At 44.2% G+C, this 25,113-nt stretch overlaps 1 protein-coding gene across 1 annotated transcript; it reads right to left on the minus strand.

Moving 5' to 3' along the window:
• Positions 1-3,543: 3,543 nt before the first annotated feature.
• On the minus strand, positions 3,544-22,457 carry BFSP2 (beaded filament structural protein 2). Its single transcript, XM_068405149.1, has 8 exons — positions 22,008-22,457; positions 14,544-14,626; positions 12,554-12,710; positions 10,091-10,252; positions 9,218-9,220; positions 5,258-5,386; positions 4,453-4,673; positions 3,544-3,610 (listed from the first exon to the last, which is right to left on the minus strand). The coding sequence occupies exons 1-8, from the start codon at positions 22,455-22,457 to the stop codon at positions 3,544-3,546; spliced, it is 1,272 nt and encodes a 423-aa protein (XP_068261250.1).
• Positions 22,458-25,113: the final 2,656 nt, after the last annotated feature.

Raw genomic sequence — 25,113 nt, forward strand, 5'->3', positions numbered from 1 at the left:
CTGACTAGTCTCTGTCCCTCTTCCATCCCTGTGCTGCTACTGGTGCATGTCTGACCTGTGGTGGCCTGATTCGGGGAGCTGTGTGGCAGGAAAGTTTCCCTGCATTCTGCAGGGCTGATTTTCTGCCGATTTTGCTTCCTGAACCGTCTCCTGAGACATCGGACTGGTGTTGGTGCTAACACAACACAGGGTGATGGGAACGCATAGCAAGTGAGGGTGAGCAGAAATGTTCTCTTACGCAGCAGCTGGCTGTTAGATTGTATTCTCTGTACCCTCCGACTGCATCCTGAGTCTTTGTAACAGCAAATGCCACAAATCCTGACGTGGGAATATAGGTGTGATAGGTACTGCAGTAGGAGGTAATAAAATCTGTGTTCTGCTTTTTTGTTTTCTTAGGAAAACCAGTTGGAAACGTGCTCACATGCATTTAATAGAGCAACTGCCAGGCTAGAGGATAAACATAAAGATAAATCAGTTTACGTGCCTTAGTGCTGGCAAATAGTTGTGAAAGCCTTTAGCTTCTCATGTTCTCAATTTCCTGTCTCACCGGGATGGTGAAGACTGTTAATGCTTAGGTAGCACTCAGGTTGGCAAGGCATGCTGGAGGGGCTGTGTAGCTAGCTAGGTAGCTAGCAGCAATATCTAAAAGTAGAGACACATCCTTCCAAGAGTGTTAGCGCTTAGTATGAAAACGCTTTGTTTTAGAAGGGCCAGATGTGCTGCATTTAACTTCTGATGAACTATTCACAAAAATAATCTTTTCAGTGGCTTTTGGTCTTTGCTAGGGATAGAGAGAAAAGCTGCTGGAAATTCATTATTTATGCTTAGATGCTTCCACCTTTTCCAGGTACTTCCCCATACTGGAATACCTTGATGATATTGCAAGAAACTATTTCCATTCCAATGAATAAACATCTCAGTAGGAATTTAATTTTTATGAAATATACTGGATCATTTAAACCTACGATTCAAGTTTTGTTGGAACGAGAACTTGGAATGGCATATAAGAAACTTTAAAAAATCCTTCGTTTCACATCACAGTATGATTGTAGACTGTAATTTCACCAGTTATCTCTGTCAGTGACATTTATAAAGAACAGTTTCACAGTGGGATAGCCAGCAGTGTCTTTTCATACCTGAAACATCACTAGAAAATAGCAAAGAGATCTGATGCCAGATTGTATATTTTTATGCTATAGGATTCATTTGATTATTTATAGAAGCTGCTGTTATAATTATGGTACACGAGATAGAAAATCTGAAAACCCTTCAGGGGGCTGCTATGAAGAAATAGAGGAATAATTTGTAAATTCCCACTTCTTTTTCAAATCATAGAGAAACTGCTCTCTCTTATGTGTCAAGGATGAGGAGGAGGTTGTGTTTCACTAGTATCAAAAAGTGACCATTCCTAGACAGCATCCAGTTAACAACAAGCCAAGGGCCTGTGCCGTCACATCTCTTGTACCACCATTTGTGCATATTTTCTCTCATCATCACTAATCTTGATGAAGTCTCAGCTTGGTAAGTTCTGCACTGATATGTAAGAAGGTACTATCACTGCTGTGAAGCTACATTCTGTAAGAAAAAAGGGAGTATGGCATCGTCTGCCTTTCTTTTTTGGTTATTGTTGGGTAATCTCTTAATGCAGTAATTTTTTGATCAAAATCTTGCAGGTGGTACATGTCAAATGGCCTTTTTGCAGAGATTAAATGAGGAACTGTTTGTCAAGTAACTGTATTGGGAGGGATTTTCCATGTGTGGGGGAATGTGCAAGGAAAGGAAAGACGACACTTGTGTGCTGATTCCTGTTATTCACTGGTGGATCAAGCATAGTTGATTTGGAGTGTGTTTGATTTTATCAGTCATTAAAAAACAAGTAGCTTTGTTAGCTAATGTTTCAATTGAAGATCAAAATATCTACAGACTACCTCTCATGTATGTTGTGTGCCATTATGTTCTCTAATATATGCCATTTCTTAGTAGTCTTTGAACTATGTTGTCACCCTGTGTCACCGTCGATATTGTAAAGCCCTAATCTACCAGACGTGAATGGTTAATTTCGTTCCTGTGGAGGGGCTTGTGAAGGAAAGCCAGCCATCTGCCTAAGATTTTGTGTGATAGGGGCCAAGGTTCATTATGTTTCTCTGAGAATGCAGGATCCATCTCAGCACTTTATGCGACCATACTGCAAATGCAATACAATGAGGATATCAATATTTAAAATATAAAAGTCAGAAGTGAAAGATGGCAAATCTTTTTCATTATGATACCGTCAAAATAAAAGAAACTACCTAGGGTCACCCACACGTTGATGCTATGTGGGTGCCTGTTCAAAAGAGGTTTGGCCAACCTTCCTTAAGGGTTGTTGATATCAAGAAAGAGCCAAGTATATAAAAAAAAAAAAAACCAAAATATATCAATATATCAAAAAGTATCACATTTGTACAGACACCCTGGTTAGGACTCTCAGTATACAGTAAAAGGATGTGACCTGGACTGCAGACAGAACTGCTGTTGCTCTCCTGCACCTTCAGCTTTTCCAGAAGTTTAGTCTAGAGTTAAAACATGTTAATTAATTACTGCTGGGATGCTCACATTAGTGCTTATGCTGGCTTACGTACTGCAAAATTAATTGCGTCGAGTTAATAGCACACTTTAACTGCTTCAGCATTGTTTGAATTAGGTTTCACCCTAGTGAGCTGACGGTCTTGTGACACAACAGAGCGCTCGCCATTTCCACATGGATGCTGTGTGCACAGCGGAGGGGTAGTTCAGCCCCGCACTTCAAGAAAGATGTTGAGGTGTTGGAGCAAGTCCAGAGGAGGGCGACCAAGCTGGTGAAGGGTCTGGAGGGTCTGACCTATGAGGAATGGCTGAGGGAGCTGGGGTTGTTTAGCCTGGAGAAGAGGAGGCTCAGAGGTGACGTTATTGCAGTCTACAACTACCTGAAGGGAGGTTGTAGTGGAGTGGGAGTCGGCCTCTTCTCCCAGGCAACTAGCGATAGGACAAGAGGACATAGCCTCAAGCTTCTCCAGGGGAGGTTCAGGTTGGACATTAGGAAGCATTTCTTCTCAGAAAGGGTTATTAGACATTGGAACGGGCTGCCCGTGGAGGTGGTGGAGTCACCATCTCTGGATGTGTTTAAGAAAAGACTGGACATGGCACTTAGTGCCATGGTCTAGTTGACATGGTGGTGTCAGGGCAATGGTTGGACTCGATGATCCCAGAGGTCTCTTCCAACCTGATTGATTGATTCTGTCTTGATATATTTGTGCTATAAAAAGAAAGAGTTTACTTGCTGGGAAGTGGAGGGCCTATGTTCTTAATCCAACCCCCTTCAGCTATCATGAAAAATACTGGAAGGAAAAAAAGTCAAACGGAAAACCTGATATTCTTTATTTTTATTATAATTTTAACAACATGAGTAAATTGAAATCTGTAAGCAAAGCAATTACATGAGGAGGGTCTAGTAAAGTTGTTCAAGCTACAACCTACTTTGCTTGTTGAATCAAACTGAATAAAGCAGGCTGCTTTGATGGGTTTTTAGCTTCCACGAACATAATCGGCAGTGACATCTTCTTTTGCTTTAATGGCAATGGTCTTCTGGGGGCTGGGAGTTTCATAATCAGCTGAACGTAATAAAAAAGAAAAGAAAACAAAATTGGTCACTACTACAAACAGGAGAATTGCTGAACCAAGAACTATCTTCAGTTCAACTGGTGAAATCTCATCAACTTCAGCAAGATCTGGTTATAAAAAAATTTCTTCCTGACCTGAGCAGAAGAGCAAGTCAAAACCTGTGGATCAGATTCTCAGTGATTCCATGACTAATGGTGATTAAGGATCTCAAAAAAGCCCGACCAAGCAAACCAACCTCTGTAAAGGCCTTTACAGGTTATTCCCAGAGGACAAATGTTAAGAGTCTGAACTATGTTTCTTGACAAAAGGCACAGTCAGTGGGCCAGATTCTGTCCTTGGACTTTGGGGGGAACTTGCATGCTTAGAAAGGGAGCTTGCCCAGGATCACAGCTTTAATAATTGGATGGTATAGTGGGAGGAGGAAGGAAGGCATAATGTACCCAAGGCGAGAAACAACAACGCAGCTGCTTTGCAGCCACTAATGTCGCCCCCAGATGCTGTAGTAGCTTTTTAATCTCACATCTCAAATCTTCAGGGAAGTGAAACTCATAGATCTACTGGCGTATTCCTAAGCCTCGTCCTTCCGCGGCAGTGCTGGAAACGACCCATCTCCAATACATCAGAAATCTCTGCACGACTGGATTTGGGGTGTTCTTCCCCTTTGGCAGCTTCTCCAAACCTCACCATCTACCACCCAGCCTTATGAAACACGAGAACCACCCTAGTCCTCCTGCTTCCAGCAACCTCACAACCCCTTCCCAGGGAGCACGTGTTCTCCATCCTAGGGGCACACATGCTTTTAAGGACAAGTACCTGCTTTGTTCTCCATCCAGAAGGCAGTGATATGCAGCAATGTCTTTCTCCAGCTGTTGTTTGCAGGTCAGCAGATTTTCACGATCCCGCTGCTGCTGCTCGGTTTCTACTTTGATTTCTCCCATCTCTGCCTCCAGCTTGGAAATGACAGAGCCTAGGTTCTGCAGTTCGATGTCATGCCAGTGCTTGGCGTCGTATAAAGAGTTCTCCAGACCCCTCTTCTGTAAGGGCAGGACAGCAGACATGAAAACAGTCACTTTTCATATGCTTCATAGTGATTTTTGTTCAGGTTTGGCCAATATCTCTACTGAATATACTTAAGTGGAGATGTAATATTTTGAGAATTCCTTTCTTTAGATACTTTGAAAAATGTGTATTATCATTACAAAGGTTTGGCCAATATCTCTATTGAATATACTTAAGCGGAGATGTAATATTTTGAGAATTCCTTTCTTTAGATACTTTGAAAAATGTGTATTATCATTACAAAGGTTGAACTACTGTGGTTACAAGGCACAGATGTTCTTCACATTATCATGTACTGCCCACCCAGCAATCTCAGTTAAATTATTATTGAGTATGAAGACACTGAGGATTGAAATCTGGGGCCTGGTTGTCAAATGTGGTACACTTAGTGCACCACGTCAATCAAGAAGAGCCCAGGAATGTCTGGCATCTCTGGAAACGTTATCCACTGGAAAACGTGATTTATTCTTAAGTCTGCATCCCAAGACGGGAATGTTTTCCACAGAAGGCATGTTGAATTCACACAGAATACACCCATTGAAAACCCAGCATTACTTACCAAGGTTCTCAAAGATTCAGTTTCTGCTTGCAAGCTCTGTATTTTGCAGGCAGTTTCATGGAACTCGGCTCTGAGGCCCTCCACCAGCTCTTCCTCCTGGGTTCGCACGGCAGCCGTTGCTTCAGCCTGCTGATGGTAAAAGATTGTGTCTGTCGTCACAGCCTACTCAAATTAGGTTTTAGTTTCCTTACGTACCAAACCAACAGTTCATATTTTTACAGTTTCTGACTTTAAGTTTGATTCTTGTATATTAAACCCCTCGGTTGAACAATTCTGGGTACTTCATAGTGTCAAAATTATCTTTTTTTCTATGCGTTTACTGTAAAATGGCTCATACCTATAAGTGTATATATTTTATCTATGTCAACAAAAGCTGTTCGGCATTCATGCTAGTACATTTAAAATGACCTATAAAAAGAAAACATTGCTGTAATTCTTCATTTTGTAGTTATACTACAATATTTTTTTTAAAGTTAAGTGTTTTCACTTAGTCTATTGGATTTCAGAAGTATTCACACCTTGATTTTTCACATAGGATTCTATGTCTCAGAGAACAAGTCACATCACAGATGTCAGAAAAATAATTTCTATTAATTGAATTAAGATATTATTATGCAATTTCATGCTCTTGTTTCTTGTGGGTTTTTATATGTGTTTAGTTCAGGCTCCTTGAAAATAGGTGAAGGAAAAGGTACCTTAGTAAAAATAAAATTTCTATACATTTTAATGAGGGGTGAGATCAAGGTTTCCAATCCAGAGCTCTGGGCTTTTTAGCAAATACAATTCTTCAGTCAAAACCTACATTTCTTCTGGTTGACAGTAAAGTTAAAGTATGCAAAATACTTCCATTCCAGTCTGAAAATTAATCTTGACCCTGTCCTGCTTTTCTGATTATGCATTCTTTCCTTTTAAAAGATAAAATGTAAAAAAAAATCTGGGACCATGCACCAGAAATAATTTCTATAATTTTTTTTTTGTACCATCATGTGAACCCCACACCTTGGTCATTGTGAATGAAACAATCTCAGGTGCAAAAGGTCTTTTACTTTATAGGGGCTTGTGCTTCAGAGAGACATAATTCCACCTCAGTAGTCCTGGTGAACCCAGCCTGGGGATCGTGGACCTGCCACTCTGGAGTAATTTGTGTCTTCTAAGTTGTGTTGACAGTGTAGTCTGCACGTTTTTATGGTACGAGGACTATAAATGCCTCTTTTTTAAAGAGATACATAGGGCAGGGAGGGTGCCTTTGCATCTATATTTATAGCCTACACCCATTATCTGAAGCCTGGCATCTCTCATTCATATCTACTCTGCTGGTGGCCCAAATGCTACCTGTAAATCCAACTTGCCTTCACCACAGGTGATGTTGAAACTCCTCCAGGAGTTATCCTAAGCTGTCACGGCTACCTGACGTTAGTGATGTGAGTGACAGAACGGGCAGATGGAGTAGATGGAGGTGGCCATATCAGGCCCAAACTAATGAGGATGACACAGCAAGTGAGCACACACTGAATGAGCTCTAAAGCTTTTGGTACACACAAGTTTTCCCCATCCTCCTTACAGGATTACCAGCTGAGTCACCTCAAGAGTCCATGTCGGGGGTGCTGCTGGGCATGGCACTTGGCCTCAGCTTTGGGGTTCCTTCTGTAGAGAAGCGCAGACGTAGTCTTTGTGCCCTCTTCACCAGGCAATTCGTGTTTTCTGAGGGCTCTGCTCTTCCTATTCCTGAGATGCTCCACAAGGGAAAGGCTATACTGAATAGTGGTGCCCACAAACAACTGAATTAATGGAGGGAGAGGATGAAATCATCCTCCTAAATCTTTATCATTTTGGTGCTTGAGTTTCCTAGGAATGTGTGGATTTCAAGCACATCTACAGTTCTGAGCTAGGCATTGTGCAAGAGTGTAGAATCTCTCATTAGTCTGTTTTTTATGGAATCAAGATAATTAAAGGATGATTGGGGATAGAAAACCAACATCCAGGGTCTGATCAGCATGATATCTGCAGAAGGAAAGGGACTTTGGTAAGCTCTTAAGAGTTCTGGGAATGTGTTAGCAAAGTAGCAAAGAAGGGAGAAACAGTTGACATAATTCACAAGATTTTTCAAAACCTTTTGTGAGATCTAGCATAGGGGACAATAGAGGAACCTGTGTAATCATGTGCTCAGGGCAGAGCATTGCCATGGATCAACAGCTGGTCAAGAGACAGGACATGAAGAGGAGGATTAAGGTCTAGTTCCATTATGACAGAAGTTTAACAGCTTGGTGCCTGAAGGTTTACTGCCTTGGGATGAATCAAGAACTAGAAGGATTTATGGATGGCAGAAAACAATATAGATTAGCAATGAGCAAGGGTGGATGCGTGGAATCAAACTACATGAATAAACAGCACCACATCATTAAGTAAAGCATGTTTCGGGGGAAAATATTAAGCAGCTTGCGTGCCTTACAAGTGTTTAAATCACTTGTGTCAATTTAGGGAAAGATTTTGAGCATTATGGACAAAAAAGTGCAGAGCTCAAACCAATGGACTGGAGTTTTGAGGTTACTTACTCATCTGAAAAAAAACCATGTGAAACCCTGTTAGGTATGAATATAAATTGGTATGTTTTGGTGCCTGAATACCTGTGAAAAATCTAGCCAAGATGGCCAGTCTAGTCAGAAGATGAAGCAAATGAGGCAAGGGAATTGGTCAGAAAATAATAATAGTACTGCCCCGACATCTAAGTCAGTGCTAGGACACCATTTGAAATACCTTGGTCTCAAGTGGTCAGAGCTACACCAAAGAGTAGGTGCAGAGAAAGGAGATTCAAGCATTATGGCCCAAGGAAAACTCACAAAGAGAGACTGAAGAAAACAGTAATGGAGAGCAAAGGAGAGGAGGGAACTGCTCTCTCTCCTCTGATGTCGCAAAAGAGCAAGGACAATTTTTTTCACAGTATGGAATGGTGCAACCAGTAACCAAATGGTGCAACTTAGCCACATAAGATGGCATAAGCCCACAATCTTAGCTGAAAAAAGGGTTGAACATAATTAGCAGAACTCTTGTTATCTGTATAAATAGTAATAATACGAATAGATCTGTATGAGAAACAAAACCATGTAAGATACAAAACTGTGTCATCTGGGTTTAATGAGAGGTCTATTTGGGGACAAAAACCCTAGAATGTCATACCAGAACCTCCTCTGAACTGCCACTGAACTTTCTAGAAATCTGTGATATTCTGATTCTTCCTCTCATTAAGAAAACAAACCAAAACAGGAACAATTTAAACTAGTAAGAGCTTAGATTAAGATGACTAAGTAGGGATGGGTTAGGTTATGTCTGCTCTGCAGCGTCTGGTGTTGGCCACAATCAAAGACACGCTAGTGGGATCCAGTGATCAGTCTAGTATGAGCTGGCAGTTTTCTCCCCAAATGATATCTCTCTGCAGTTGAAAGACCAGATATTGAAGGTATTCAAGAAACAGGATGAAAGAACTTGTGAGGGTGTGTTAGCACAGGAGGAGGAGGAACAGGAACAAGCAGGACAGGAAAGTGGGGACCCTGAAGAATTTGGTGCCATCAGAGTAATGTTCATTTTGCTGAAACCCAGCAGTGGGCCAGGAACAGATTTTCTGGAAAAGCTTAGGAGGCTGCTGAGGATGCTCTGCCTTTTCAGGGCTTCATATGCTTTGTATGGAGGCACTCTCTGGGCTCATGTGGTTTTTCACTGTGTCACTGACTTCCTTTGGGCTGTACAAGCTGAAAATCAGGCCCCTGCAGCCTAACCTTATGGAAACTTTGCTTAGTAACAGTCTGGCCTGCTCATAAACTTGATGGCGTCTCTGAGAGAAACTCCTCTGGTTGGCTTCTTGTACATTCCCTAGCACCTTTGGTATCACTGTTGTCACAGGATTTTTCTTCTTTATTTTGGAAATAAACACCTACGTAGAGCTTGCAGATATCTTTGCAAACATACTTGCTTTTCTTCTTGCAGTTTGGCTTCACTATCCTCTACTCCTCTCAGAGCAGCTCTGTACCGTGGAATGGGGAGGGCCTGTGTTTTTGCTAAATATTCCTATAGCACAGCTGTAGTTACGATTTGGTGTGCCACAATCTGCTGTAACAGCCAACTCAGAATGGGATGGCTTCTAAAATATAAGATGGTGCACTGAACTTAATGCTTCAGCTCTGCAAAAATACTTATTTCAGCCAGCCACTTTGCAAAATGAGTGATCCTTCATGACAGAGAAAAAGCTGCATTAAAAGGCTGTTTCAGACTCAGCAAGAGTCCTGTCCTCAGGAGAGGACAGAACTTTTAAAGGGAATGGCTATTATCATCACTTTTCATTTCTAAGTTAATATCCGATTTTCCTACCACTGCCAAAGGAAACAATTTCAAGGAGAAACCCATGAGGAGTCTGTAGCTGTATAATTAGTGTAGAAATGTATTTAGCCCTTTTGATTTATAGACCCCGGTAAATTGGTCAGTGGAGGAATGGCTGTAGTAAGAAAGGTAACGATTGTGGCTTATCTGACACAGAAGGTATCAACTGATTAAGTTTTTTTTTTTCTCAGCCAACATTTCAGAGTCCTTAGAAGACTCCCACAGATATCTGTGATATCAGCAGGGTCGCTTCCACCACTACTTGACTCTGCGTCCCAAGAAAGTCACTGATATCTATGAGTGTATTTTCCAATGGATCTGAACCAAAATCCTTTAGATTTTTACCATCTTTTTTGTTCCAAGAAAAAAAGAAACACTGAGCCCTCAAAGTTAATGTAGAGTATTAGACAGGTTTTGTGTTTTCTTCGAATCCCTTAATGTTGAAGTGGATTACAGAGTGCTTACCTTGGTACGGAGCAGGGCACCTGCCTCAGCACGATTCTTTTCAATGTCTCTCTCCCAGTGGATTCTGATTTTTTCCAGTATGTCATCCAGGCCGCTTCCCACGGGAACATCAAGTTCTTCCACCTGAGATCCAGCAAGCTGCTTGTATAACAGCTTGACATCCTTGAACAAAAATAACAGACATAAAAGAAGGTGAACTGGAGAATTGAATGGTAGCTTTGGAGAGGCTCGAGGAAGAGCTTTTTTGGTTCCACAAACAGAGTGAGTAATTAAATTTTGTCCCAAAAGGTGTCTCTACATGAATGATTTAGTGCACTGGAGGGTTTCTTTTTCAGATGTGGATTTGCCTTGCTTCTACATGGGGAGTCTTGCTGGAGTTGCCCTTGGTAGAAGGAGATTGAAGCCCTGCACTAGCCCTGGACTGCCTGGAGCAGCCCTCTCACAGTGGCAAGAGTCTCCAGCAGTCAGAGCTTGACATACACACATGCTGCACACCCAGGACCACAACTATATTGCACTATGCAATAACATAGACATGCATCTACTGGGAGATGCAACAAGTAGTGCAGAACAGCAGGAGCTCTACAGCCTTGCAGCTTGTGTGAGCCACATGTGTGCTTTTATGCATGTGCACGTTAGATGAAGAGCACTCTCCTTCTCTGTGACAGCATTCTGTTCATTCTTTACATATAAGCACTCATGTAAGCAGGAGAGTATTAGTGTGTCTAGAATTGCCTGCTTAAAGGTAGTGCATCAGTTGTAGATTGTGTTCAGGAACACAAGAATAAATGAGATTTGCACATGTATCTGAACTGTCTGGCACTACAATCATTTTACATCAATCTGTTCATATGTGCTATTGCCATAAGCAAAAAAAAAGTGGTGTAAAAGCATCTGGGAATTCTTTTTGTAGGCAGTGGCCCATGACAGTGACAGTACTGGAAAAGATGGATGGGCAAGTATATGTGAATATGAACCTGCAAGAACGAAAGCCTCGAAATGTGCCCACTCCGCACGCACAGAACTTCAAAAGGACTTGACATGGATTTCCTAGCAGGGGCACTGGAGGAAAGAAAGGTTTGGATTAGTTCAGGAGAGTCCTTGGGACTTTATTGTGCCAGAGCTCAGCTGGAGTAATTGCAATAGTTGCTTCCAGCCTTTATTCTGTGACCTCTCTTGAGCAGCTTCCCCTTGGTGCCACTGCCATGGGAGAACCAGGTCTGTGCTGGGGTGGTTCTGCGAATGCTCAGATACTGTCAATGGGTAAAGAAAGGAGCATCCTTCCACCCTGCAAGGGCTTCTCGCTGGCTAAATGCAGAACGAGAGGGGCTGTTGGAAAGCTATTACTCTCGTTACGCCGAATATATGGACAGAAAACAGCATCAGTGCCAACTCCTCTGGTTTCGCAGCAATCATTGCAATGCATGGAGGTTTAAAGGCGATCTGTGTATTTCTATCAATTTTCTGGTTTCCCTCTTATCTAAAACAACTTCCATCTTTCTCATGCCATGGAGTGGTGCGGAAGCCACTGATTATTTTCTGCAAAATGCCAACCTTGGGGTTAGACTTATGAAAGTAGGGAGGGGATGAAGCAACCTCATCTTGGCAAGCCAAGTCTCCATATGCCTGCCAATGTCACTGAAATCTTGTGGTTGGAGAAATAACGCATAAGAAATGTAAGGTAGGATAGTGCCTTGCTTCCGTGAGCCATCTCAATTCAAGCTCTCTCTTTCTTTTGAGGCATCAGCACAATTGCTTGCTGTCCCTTGTGTGGGATTAGTAGTAGCTTGATATTTGAGTCCCCATCAGTAGAGATGCTGATTTGGGTCTGATCATCCCCTGATGAAGGGAATAAACCACCTTCATGCAAATAGTGCTGGTGAATGTAATGAGTAAGTGGAAAACTATTGCAAAATTGTGTAATAATGGGCTTCCCTCCCAGCTGCCTGTCCCTGTGACTTGCTTCAGTGGTGCGTTGCTCAGGAGAGACTCGGTTTTGGGAACCGAGCAGCTTCCTAAGCCAAGCAGGAGTTTTTCAGAAGAGCCCAGTTAATGCTCAGTGTTAGTGCAGCAGGACCAGAGCTTGTTCCCTGCACAGGCGTTTTCTCCTTATGTCTCTGGCTGAGAATCAGACCTCACTGTTGAGATGTCCACATAAGTGACTGTGCAACCCCGTGACCATTGTGTGGTGTCTGGCAAGAAACGAAGTGATGACCTCTCTTCCATGTCATATTTATCAGATGAGAAAGAGTTAAAACTTAAATGTGAGTAATTTGATCATGCCTCAGAGGTTAGTGCTTTAAGTTAACAGAGAAGAGAGAAATAGGAGCAGTTTTCAGGACAATCCCCCCACCCAGACATGGCAGGTGAAGCTTTTTAGTGCTTGCTTTGCACTAGATGTGTGATACCAACTGGATGAAACAGGCAAAGATTGGCTTTGCGGTGTCCCGAGTCTGGACTTACTTCTTCATGAGTCTTTGACAGCAGAGTTAGTTCTTCTTTCATGCTCTCTATCTGACTCTCCAGATCCATTTTAGTTAAATTAGCATCATCAATCACTTTATATAGGGAATTAATTTCATCTTCCACTGCTTTTCTGAATGGCTGCTCATTTTCATACCTGCAGAGAAAAAAAAAACCAAACCTTAATATAGCACAGCTCAGCAAGGAACACCTGCTTTTTTTTTTAAAATGACACCATTGTGCTAATTAGCTCATGTGTCCCAGACGGAGACACAGAAACACAGAAGACAGATAGACTTTGCTCTCACCTTGTCTTGCTATACTTGAATTTAACTGCCTGAAGTACCCTGTCATTAACCCAGAGTGTAATAAACAGGCCGAGTAAGCAGTCTGTGCTACGGTGGTTATCAGCCTGATGATAGGATTCCTGAATAAGCACAGAGAGGCACGTGGTCTCTTGCTAGATCTAGTATTTATATACAGTGTGACTATGGGTGGCTTTTTCTCTGTTTGCTTGGCTCTAAAATGAGAATAACTGCTTATTCGTCTACATAAAAACTTCTCAGAGCTATGGTTAAAGAAAACACATGCACATCAGGCATTACTTCTGCTAATGACCATGCTGATAGAAGTCTGATCTATGTTCCAGGGTCTCAGCCCATCCTTAAGACCAAATCCTAGTAGTATTGAAATAAATAGGAAATTTGAGCGGTTGGTTTGTCGACTAGAATTGCTGTTAAAGCAAGCAGCTCGTTTCTAACCCATGGCTGCAATGGTAGGGAAAACTGTGGCAAATCTCCTTGGGTGGGAGGCTTTTGTGTCAAACCCAGGCAACCTGGGGACCTGGTGGCCAGGGAGGTTAGATGAGGGGGTTGGCAGGTTAGATGGGAACTACCTTCATAAACTTAAGTCCTGCACTCTGCCCCTTGAGAGCCACCTTCGTTGCTGGGAGTTCAACAGCTTGGGAAAGTGGCAGCTGATCCCAGTGAGAATTAGGAGCTTTTACTGTGCAGTGGATTGATTTGACATTGTTTTTGTTATGTAGACTGCTTGTCCAAGTCAGCTGACATTTTAAAAAAATATTTTTTAAAAGTACTTAAAATATGAGTGTAGCTTGCTGGCTATAAAGCCATCAATTGAGTAGCTCAGAGTTGTACCTTTCTCAAAGAAAAGGCGAACCTAAAAACATGTTTAACACACGTTTTGATACGATTAAATAAAATAATACCAGGGAGACAGACAGAAGTTTAAGGGACGATAAAAATGATAGGAAATAAAAGTCAAGTAGCTTGAGATACAGTTTGTGTGTTAGATCTTGCAAAAAGCTATTTGTAAATGAACAAGTCCATTACCAATAAAAGCTAGAAGGATCACCAGGCCTTCTGAGTAAAATTTAAAGAGCTTCATGCACATGAATATTAGGCTTTGCAAACAGAAAGGTGTTCAAGAAGTAGTTTGTCAGTATTTAAGATCTTCTTTTACTATTCATTTCTGTCAGTAAAGACAAGGAAAATCAGTGGCCCATTTCTGTTTTCTTATCTAATGTTTCCATACTGACGTTTGTAGTGGTACAGTTTTTGCTTTTCAGCTGCTGCAGTAGAATGATTTTTACTTCCAAAACCTCCTGTGTGGCACTGCAAATTAAAACTGATAATCATATGAATGTCTGCCTTTATAAAATGTCAACCCAAATTTGAATGAATAGTGACCTCTCAGTAAGAGATCAATGTCTGTATATCAAAGAATAGCTTAAGTAATTTTGCTAGTGCACATTTTTGTTACTATAAATCTTCAAAATCTTCCAAAATACTGTTAGTTAACATCATAATTATTTTGCTGTTACAAAACCCCTCCCAATTCAGGTGGTTGAATATTCAACTTAAAAGAATGAGCCCATTCTACTCACTAAGCATTACTGCCCTATAGAGTGAGCGTTTGCCAAGGCAAAGCTTCAAAGAGAGTGGCCAGCCGGGTGCCACCACAAGGCTACCTGTCTTTAAAATCTTCAGCAGAGGCTTGAATGTTCTCGGTGTGCAGCATAAGACGAGCATTTTCAAGGACTGCTTCGCCCACCTAGAAGAAAAAAGACAGGAGAGCTCAAGCAATGAAGAGCTTCAGCATGTTAGCTACATGCACTGTACATGTACCTTAAGCAGACGTATAGCTTTGATTCTGAAAATAATCCTTTAGCCTAGGGCTGTTCAAGTGACTCATTCCAGATAATTTAATCAATGAATTTTGTACATATAAATTCACAAATTCTCTGCAAATAGGCTGTAATTTGTCATCAAACTGTTCATTGCTCCTAAGCATTCATCTTCTTGTGGAAACACATTTATTCTGATTCTCAGCTGGTCGCAAGGGGTAAAATTCATTAGTGTGTGCAAGGTACGTGCATCGTTTAAGTCCCACTTATATTATCTAGATAGAGTTTAAGTAGCACTTATGCAGTTCCTATTCTACTTCCCGTATCAGCAGTCCTCTTCAGGGTTGTCCTCTTCAGTGAGCCAAGGAATACTCGTTGCTCATGCTGCCTGCGAGCCGTCCTCAGCTCCCAGAGCGTCGTTTTTCTTCTCTGATGGGATCCTGCAAGCTCTTGTGATAGATACGAGACCTGAGAAGCAGGCAGTCTTCAAAGATTATTACACTGAATGTGAAATGCTTTGGAAAGATTGTGCAAATAAGACTGTGGTATCACTGCTATGGCTCTGGGGGGTATCTTTAATGCCCAGGAGGCACTTGAGGGGTGAGCAAACCTGAAAGGCTTGTGACATAGGAGCTTGTTGTGATTCAAGAAGGTTATATAAAATGAGAAAAAGGTAAAAAACACCACTGCCTGTCCTGGAGTCACATGTACACTGAGCTATGGAGGTAACTGAAGACATGCTGACTTCGGTACCAGGCTTAGAGCGATCATCTCTGCAAATAACTATCTGGGGGCTTCAGCCATCCCATGGTCCATGCCGTTGCTCTGGATGAGCTAAACTTAACATCTCTTTGGTCTTTTTCGGGAGATACCCATGGAGATTTGCAGTTGAAACTAAACCACCACATGAGTAAGAGCAGCTTTTTAAGTGGGCCAGGAGAGTTCTTGAAGCAGAAATCTTTCTTTAGATAATTAAGTCTGTAACTAAATGAGATTGCAAATCCCCCGAAGCATTCTGCTCCCCTGAGGTGAAACAGGCCATGCAACGTGGAGACATCAAGGCTGCATCCAGACAAGTTATCATCTCAAGTACCACAAGTGGGATCGTTGCCTTAGTGTGGTCCTACCTGCTCTTTGGCCTGCTGCTTGGTGATGGGGTGGAGGTGGACATGCAAGACTGAAGCATTTCTATGTGGTAATTAACACTGACTCTCACGAAAAGCAGCTTACTGCTCCAAATGTCTTACAAATGCTTGGACAAACAAATATGAAATGTGTGAAGGCGTCTGATAAGGAGAGATCTGGAGGAGTAACCCATCCCCCACATTGAGAAGTCTACAATGGATCATGAAGTTAAAAGCACTCTACATCTTTTAAATCTGAGGAGGCATGAGAGTTAATACGAGTCGTTTGGTTACTTCTCACCTACTGTTAGGAACAAAAAGGGAAGGTGGCTGCTACTGCAAGCTTGGGGCTGGAGCTCCATTCCTGCCAGCTCCAGCTCAGCTTGGCTTCCAACGGAAACAGAACTCATGCCATTGCATGGGCGGCCAGTTTTTCTTTAATAACTGTGGGATTTCTTGGTCAATTCCAACTGATAAGGTAGAGGGATAGGTCATCTCAGGGACAGGCAGTTCAACATGTTTCATGAAAATAGCATCTAGACAGAGGAGAGAGGTCCTGTGAATGCCCCCACTGGGCAAAAAAGCCCCAGTTTAGGCATGAGAAAATTAGAGAGCGCAGTGAACACGCAGGAGTCAGAGATGTTACGAAAGCCATAGGTGTGGACAAAGAGATGGTATCTGATGGCACACCAGCCAGCCCTGCCATGCAGCACACTAGTACAGAAGACCTTTACATGCTCTCTTGCACACAGAACTGGCTCTTCTTCATTGTTCAATCCCTTTTTTCCTTCTCTCTGCTTTTTTGCAACCCCACTTTACCAGCACTGGCCTAACTCCCCAGCCCCTGGGTCATCCCTTCTGTGGCATTTCAGAGTGGCTGGGCAGAGCCGGAGCTTTGGGGCTGTGCTGCTCTGCTGTCCTTGGGTCCCCTTGCACCAGGAGACCTGAGTTTCTCCTGAAAGATGGAGAAAAGACATTTAGTTTTTACATGGCAGCAGCATGGAGGTAGAGGCAGTTCTTTGATCCAGTCTCTGAATTTTTGGTTGTTCTTTTTCTTTCTTCTTTTTTTTCTTTTTTTTTCCCCTACAGAAATTATTTTCTCTTCCTGCCAACTCATAAATATATGTATTCTCAGAGAAGGTTTTATTGTTTTCCTGACTCAAATCAGGGAGCAGAAATGCTGCCCCATGGTTTGCCCTGCCCTGTCAAAACAAGGCCATTTGCTTCTGGCAGTGAGCCCCCACAGTTACAACATCTGACCTAAAGGCTGATGAAAATGAATGTCTTTCAGGCAACTGGGAACATCCCACAACCAAAAGAAATATTAAAACCTGTGAGCTGCACAATGCCACTCAGAGGTATGTTAATGGCAAAGTTTAGAGGCTGAATCCAATGTAAAATGGCTTTTGGGCTGCAATGAAAGCAGAACCAGGGAATAGCTGGTGATTTGCCGCTGCCTGGGCTTCTGTCTCTATACGGAGACAAACTGTGTTTTAAAAGTGCTTTTCAGTAGTAATCTTGTGGTTTTATTGAGGCATTTGAGGTGACGACTTACCTGCCCAAGTGGATGTCTCTACCAGAGCCCTGGTACCATATTCCTGAGGACTCGGTCAATACCTGACTCCCCTATTCAGAGACAAACGTCCTGTGAGAAAGAGCAGGGCCTTCCAAAACTGCCCCCAAACCTGAACTGTGCCATGTAAGTAAAAATGGTATAAAAAAGTCTAATGTTTGGAAGGCTTCAGGGATGAGCGTTGCAGTGGGAGGCAACAGACATTAGCCTTTCAGCCCTCCTGGAAATCAGCTGTGTTTGCTTTAAATCCGACAGCGAACCTGAAGGATAAATAATGACACGTCGTTTCTATGTAGAAACCAGGTTTCCTGAAAAATTCTCTCTTGATTCGCGTGAGCTGTGAAAGCCCTTTCTTGGGCTCGAGAAGAAGAGATGTAAGACTTCCATCTAGTGGCTCTTTTGTTTGATTTAATTCTAATAATCAGCAGCTGGATGCAAACACGCAGCATTAGTGGGACGGATTCGTAGCCGTTTTGCTGACACACGTACTAAAACGCACGATGCAGCAGTTTAGGCAACACCCTTCTTTGTGTCCATTGGAAATGAGAGGGCTCGCAACGCTGCAAACACTTAGTTGGTGCCTCCTCCTCTTGTGAAGCAGAAGGCGACGCTGTCCTGCCCCACAGGGCTTCTGGGAGGCTGAATTCCCTGATGCTCATGTGGCACTTGAACTGCCAAGAGGGGAAGTGTTATCAAAATGCAAATATTGTTACTAATAATAGCTCCTTTAAGTCATGTATTGTCTTTCAACACACGCATCTGTGATGCACGTACACCTGATCTTTTTTCAGTTCTTGAATTAACACAGCTGTAAGTGAAGGTAGCCAATGTTACGCTGTCGGAGGCAGCTGAGAGGACATAATTAAAACTAATTTATTGCCATCCTCTGTATGGCGGTTGACCAAGCCCTGTGCCTTTTTGTGGGAGTTTGTTGTGCCCTTAGAGCGGTGGCAGAATGCTATTTCGTCAATTTGCAGATACTAATCATGCATTGTGGTGCGTTAGAGTGTGTTACAGATGATACTCAGCAGCTCTCCTGGCCCCGCAGCAAATAGATTACAGTGTGCAAGTCCAAATGCGGCCATTCCTCGGGCTGTCAGCCCTGTATGTTCTCCAGGCTTAATACTAACACTGAGTAAACGCTGACAGTAAGGCCAGGTGCAAACTGAAGTATAGAAAAACTCTGGTGATCTTTCAAATGCTCCCAACCATGCACAGGAGTCACAGCAGTGGTAAAATTGGTCCAGGACGTTGATTCTTTCTTCTGCTTTTGTGTTTACTCCTGTGATCTGAACTGCACTATGTGTCATCTCATAGGCCAAATAAATCTCTGTGTCTCCCACGCAGCCGTAATTGAACAGTCACGGAGGCTGAGCTGCCATCTCCTCCCTGCAAACTCGCTGAGATTATTTCAAGCGTCCACTTTTCCCAGGTGCTGCCGTGCTCCCTGGGAAGGAATTACCATTACAAACAACCTCCTGTTCTGCAGAAGAGACACACTTGATCACAGAGAGAATTTTCCACAAGAAGACCAGGATGAAGCTGGAGAAAAGGAGTATGCCTGGGGTAACATGAGACGAATTCGTGTTTCTGTCACATGAATTCCTCTATGCAAGGATTTCTCATTTCCCTCGTTTCCTGCAAAAAAATCCTCCCATTTTGTGCCTGTCCCAATTAGCATGTGTCCACCTGCTCTGCTAAAAACCAGCTGCCCAGGCAGATAATTAGTGCTCTGAGCTGGATAGTGGCTTCCCATCACTCAGCTCCTGTCAGTGATGCCCCGCTGCAGTAACAGCTCTGGCAATTGCAATGAAACACAAGTGTTTTTCCCGCTGAAGGACCCTCCACTCCTACCTTCTGAGTCACTCGTTGCCACATTTTTCCCCCTAGCTCTGTGTTTGGGAGAAATGCTGGCACCCAGTTGTTATTGCTGGGAGAAAAACTACCTGAAATTTGGGATGCCGGAGCACATCCCATGAAAGGCAGGAGGGAAACGGGACCTCGGGTCTGCTGAGGTCTCTCCTACCCCATTGTGGAGATGGACCTGTCACAGTTCTGATTTTGGGACCAGGAGAGTCCTACATGGCTGTATCCTTGTCTTCTCCCTAGCAGGGCAAGAGGAAGGGGCTCCTGGCTAGACCCCCCTCAACTGTGTATTTTTCTTTGCTGCTTCTTGTTCAAAAACGGTTCCTATTGTGGGTGTTTGGGTTAAACTAGGTGGCTGCTCAGCTGGCTTTCTGCCCCAAAACTTTCACAGCTGCTTCATGTGAACGGCACCAAGGGGTTTTACAGCTGCTAGGCATCCCGCCCAGCTGAACGCAAGGGACTGGCCGGGAATCATAATGAATCCTCAGATTTTGCAGGAGGATGAAAAAAGGATATGTCACATTAAGGGGGATGTGGACATCCACAGAAAAGCTAAATATATTTACTAAAATTACATCTAGAAATGTGTCTGCCAGGTATCTCTCATTTCTGTTACACCTCGCTTCTGAACACCTTTTACTTTTCCTGCTGGGCCGCGTCGTGGCAGGAGGGTACAGACTTGGTGTGATTGCAGCTGTTTCTGCAGCAACTGATTTTGATGTTGTTTTAATAAATGTGACAGTTTCAGTGTCGATGCTGGCATACCTTTGCCAATTAGCTCCAGGATGAATGAGTTAATTTGGTGTTTGGGCTGGATGAGGTCCTACTTTCATTTTTGGTTAGATGCTTAGTATAAAAAAAAGTGAAGAAACCTGTTAGTCAGAATTGTACATAACAGCTCAGATTATACCTGAGCAAGTCAAAATCCACAAAGTGATGCCTCTTTTATTGATGTAATTGAAGTAATTTGGAAACCTTTATGTATTCTCTAATGTGTTTTAATGGTTAAATAGAGATGGATGATGCTAATCTTTTTCTATTTGCTACGATACTTGCAAGTGCTATTACTACCTAGCTTTATTTTTCTGTTTTCATATAGGAAGAGCCCAATATTCAAGCTAGATTTCATTATGAGCTGCTCTTACTTACTTATAAGAAAGGGAGGTAGAGGCAAGGTGGCAGGATGACAATATAAAGAAAGGTTAAAAGGAAAGCAATTTGGATGAAAAATTATTAAATGTAGGTTCATCTGCACTACAATGTTGGGGTTTCCTATAAAGAAAAATCAAACAGTCCTTCCTTAAGTACCTACGGTCCTACTTTATTGGTCTTAACCATAAGCCCTGGTAGGTTTTACAGGTGACATCTACACCTGCAAAATGGGACACTCGTCTGGAAAACATCAGATAGCAGCTGCAAAGCATTAACCCCCCACCTCACATCAACGTCCCCATCTGCCTCAGCGAGACGATAGTTTCAAGGGTATGGCTTTTTGTCAGCACCCCAGATTCTGAGCACCCGTTGCCTTCAGCAGCTAGTCCCTTCAGGAAGCTTTATAGGATTAGCGGCAGCAATGATGTCATTTACCGATACAAAAAGATGACAACTTTAAAAGTCAGTGCTTAACTGGGTGTTTCTGCTGACGTGATCTTTGTACAAGCGGCTTGTGCCACCACATTCAGGGTTCAGACATTTGTAGTGTTCTGGGTGAAGACCTGCCCTAAAAGTGCAGCGCACTGTAAGAACGCACACTTTTTCCTATGCCAGCAAGTAAAACTCTGGCTGGCCCAAGGTAAAACACACAATTGTCCCAGGGAACTTAAAGTTGTCTTTCAGGCTTTCTGAAGACCCACCAGCGGCGTTTTCTGTGCCTGCACAAGCGCTGCCGGGAGAGATGTGCAAGATGCTGGGCTCCAGCTCTTCGGGGTCCCATCCGTTCCTGCTGGCTGGGAGTCGAGAAGCCGGGACTCACGAGGTGCACAGAGACCTCGGGGGACAGAGCCCTGTGTTCGCTGCAAGCAGGACATCAGCCTGCAAAGTCTTACTCGTCTCACCGGTCAGCAAAAGGAACTGTTTCTTGTCCATGAGGTCATTGCAAACACCATTTCGCACCCCCACAATAGACACGTTCCCAGAGAACCCGCAGCCTGTGCCGTACAGAGAAGGTGGGAGGAAGGGATGGTGGGGTGGCAGCAAAGGGAAGGAAAGGAGTCACTCATTTGTAGCCATGTAATGATTATTTTTAAATAAATTGAGCTTTTGAAAATGTGATTAAGCAAACAAGGGAATAAAGTAGGAATCTGACTTGCTAACTAAAAAAAAAACCAACGTGCTTGTAATGATATCATGTTGAGGGATAAACTAATCCAGTCCTAGCAGTTTCTTCTAATAATTTTGATGCTCAATGTAATAACCACAGCTAAGAAAAAAAAAAAAATAATTAAAAAAAAAAAAATCAACCATTTTAATCAGCCCAGACTATCGCGCCTTGGGGTGCATTTCAATCGCCCCCATGCACAGGATGCCTGAGGCAGTTCTCCTGCTCAATAGGCATTTTCCACAACACACTGTGAAATGATAATGCTAATTATCATGAAGATAGATTTAAAACCCTCCATCCAGGGCACCGCGCCTTGAAATCAGGCAGCATTCATCATCAGCATCAACCTTCGCCGCTCAGGGTTGCTAATGACTCGTGAAGCTCCCCCCGTCCCTCCCCACTGCCGACAGCGCTCCGGCACTCACCTGATGGTAAATCGCCTCCCAGTTCTCCCGCAGCACTCCCCAGGTGCCCACGCTGGCCGCCTTCTTGTCCAGGTAGACTCTAATGTGCTCCTCCAGCTCTTGGTTGACCTGCTCGAGAGCTCGCACCTTCTCGATGTACTCCACCAAGCAGCCATTCAGGCTCTCGTAGGCGAGACCCCTGCCCTTCTCGAGCCCCGGGGCCAGGGGTACAGCGGCGGCGGAGCTGCGCAGGCCCTGGAGGAAGACGCTGCTGATGCCCAGGGCTCTGCGGGACACTCGGGTGCCCAAGCTGCTCACGCCGCCGGTGGGGACGGTGCCCACGTAGACGCCGGGGGGTCTCGACAGGGTCCCTCCGACGCTCACCCGACGGCCGGGCGACCCCGAGCCCTCGGCTGCGGAGGGAGAGGGCTGCTGCCCCAAGAAGGACGATCGGCGCCTTGGCAAGGGCATGGTGCTGCTCCAGCCCACCGAGCGCTGCCGCTCCGCCCGGCCGCCTTGGCCCGCACTGGCGGGAGGGATGTGCCGAGCCCAGCAGGTTGGGGCTCGCGCGGGGATTCGGCTTTGTGCGGCGGCTTTCTGGAAGGGGGGGCTTTGTGCTGCCCGGGAGCGCCCGTCACATTGTCCGGGCGGCCGCTGGGTCAGCAATCCCATTTCAGGGGAAATCTCCCTGCTGCTGCTGCTGCAAATGTGGCAGATGAAAAGCACAATGGTGTTTACAGGGACAGCGAGATGGGGATTCAGTACAATGCACGTGTTAAAATACCAGCGGTGTTTTCTACGCTGACACCCAGATGATTTCCTACCCTTATACCCACAGGTATCTAGACATACATTACAAATGCATCAGCTGCTTGCACCCATGCTTGCTCCAGACGGAGTCTCCTGCAGCAAGACGTTACCTAAAGTTAGCAAACCCCAAACTTTTGAGGAGCCAGCAGGGCCACGGCCGAGCCAAGCCGAGCCAGCCTTTTGCTGCTGCCGAGCCTCGAATGCTCCCTCGGCCCTGCTGCAGCTTCTGGATTTCTCTGCGCTTTGGCTTCACCACCCGACCAAGGCACGTTGCCCCAAACCCAGCAGATTTTCGCTAGGGACAAGCACCCTCACGTCTACCCCTGCTCAGGCGGTTTAACGTCACGTTATCCGCTGCGCTTGGTCTGTTCAACAAGGGCCTGTTTCACTTCAACTGCGTAACGTGGCGACAAAGTGAGGCAACGTTAGGGTAACAGTTGGACTTGATGATCTTAAAGGTCCTCTCCAACCAAAACGATTCTATGATGCTATGATCCTATAACTGTGAACCGAAGGAAAAGGGCAAAACAATCCCTGAGACTTATTGCAGGTGATGGGGGAGTTCTCCCCTGCTCTTCTTCTTATGTCACTGCTCTTTAGTGACTAGTGATCAGGTGGGTGGTTTGTAGGTAGGACATGTTCATGGTACAGCGGGATCCTTCACTATACAATGTATAGTACAGGGATGCTCCACAGCCAGGATGCCAGGCGTGTTCCAGTGTAGGACTACCGTGTGCGCATCTTTGTAGGCACACCTGCAATGTGCTGATGTTGGGCACTGCCCGAATGCGCTGTAGGTTTTGTCTTCTGCAGGTGCCTAATCCTGGCTTGCTGGGTTGATGCCTGGAGTTTGTTTCGCTTGTTTTTAAGTCTGAGAGCTGCGAGACTGCCTACAGTCAGGTCACCATTTCCCGGCTGCGTGAAGGCTGGGAACAGCGCAGCATCTCACAGCTTTGCAAATTTTTTTTGGCTAGTTTCTAAGCATTCTGCATTTAGATTACCAAGCAAACTGTGCTGGCTAAATGAGAGGAATCCTCCAGTATTTGTTACACAACATTTTCAGTGTATTTACTCTGTGTCAAATTTAAAAAAAAAAAAAAAAAAAAAAAATCTGCCTTGCAAAAGCCATACCATGTACAGAAAACAAGTGTAAAAACACAGACTTTTTGGCAAAGAACTGAATTTAGGTCCCTGTTACCTCGTACTGTCTTTCCACCTCCCTGTTGAACAGAAGATGAAGGTCCTCATGGGATTGCTTGTGCTCTTGTCCCTCAGGAAGTTTTTACTTTATAATCAACCAGTGATTTCCAGGAGGACGTCTAGTATTTGATCATGAGGATCGCAGATACCATATTGCATAGCGTTTATCCCACAGTGAAAGGATATATTCCCAAAGTGCCCATCCATGTCTGTACAGAGCCACATCTGCCTGCCTGCCCTGGTCACCTCGTAGGGAAGCGGCGCATTACTCTCTGATTCTGAGCAGAAAAATCAAACCTCTGGAAGATCCTCTATGACATTACAATGTTCTAATTTTAGGGAGCCTGTGGCCCCTCATTCAGATTTGTGCCTCAGCACAGTAGAAGCGCAGATGTGGGACAGAGAAAGGAGGGATGGCAATGTCTCTGCGGCCCCGCCATCCTGGGGGGACCCTTGCTTTGGTCCGATTCCAGCCATCATTTAGTAAAGTTGTCAGGTTGCTCTGACTAACTGCAGCCACCGGGACACTGCTGGCAGGTGGGAACAGCTGGACCAGATGTGCAGCTGGTATAATTCCTTTTTCTGGTACCAGCTGTGGCTCACCTTGAACAAGGCATATGGTTAATGATGCTACACTAACCCTGTCCTGCCTGAGCTTCCTTTTTTTTACGCAACCAAGCAATAAACCTGAGCAGCCAGTGGCACGGAGCAGCCAGACGGAGCTGGGGGTAGACTCCCTGCTGCCCCACAGCATGCTGCTCATGAAGTGAGGAGTGAAGGCAGAAAATAATTGTCAAGGACTGATGGGCAGAGGTGGGGAGAGGACAGCTGAGGCCTCAAAGGATGGAGGCCATTTCACTTGCTGAATGATAAAAAAAGGCAATTTGAGAAGCAAAACTGAAAATAGGTCCCACGATAACAGGCAAAGTCATTCCATGTTAGCCTCTCCTTGTAACAACCTATTTTTAATCCACCATTTAAACTTCGTTCACCCCTACTATTCCCCTAACACTATTACAGCCTGCAGTCTAGCGCTTAACTGGGTAGGGCCGAAATGCCATTTTGCTCTGAAACACTGCATTTGCAGTGGGGAAGGAAAGTCTCAGAGAGGAGAGGG

This window comes from Nyctibius grandis, chromosome 7, assembly GCF_013368605.1.
Source record: "Nyctibius grandis isolate bNycGra1 chromosome 7, bNycGra1.pri, whole genome shotgun sequence".
NCBI lineage: Eukaryota > Metazoa > Chordata > Aves > Nyctibiiformes > Nyctibiidae > Nyctibius > Nyctibius grandis.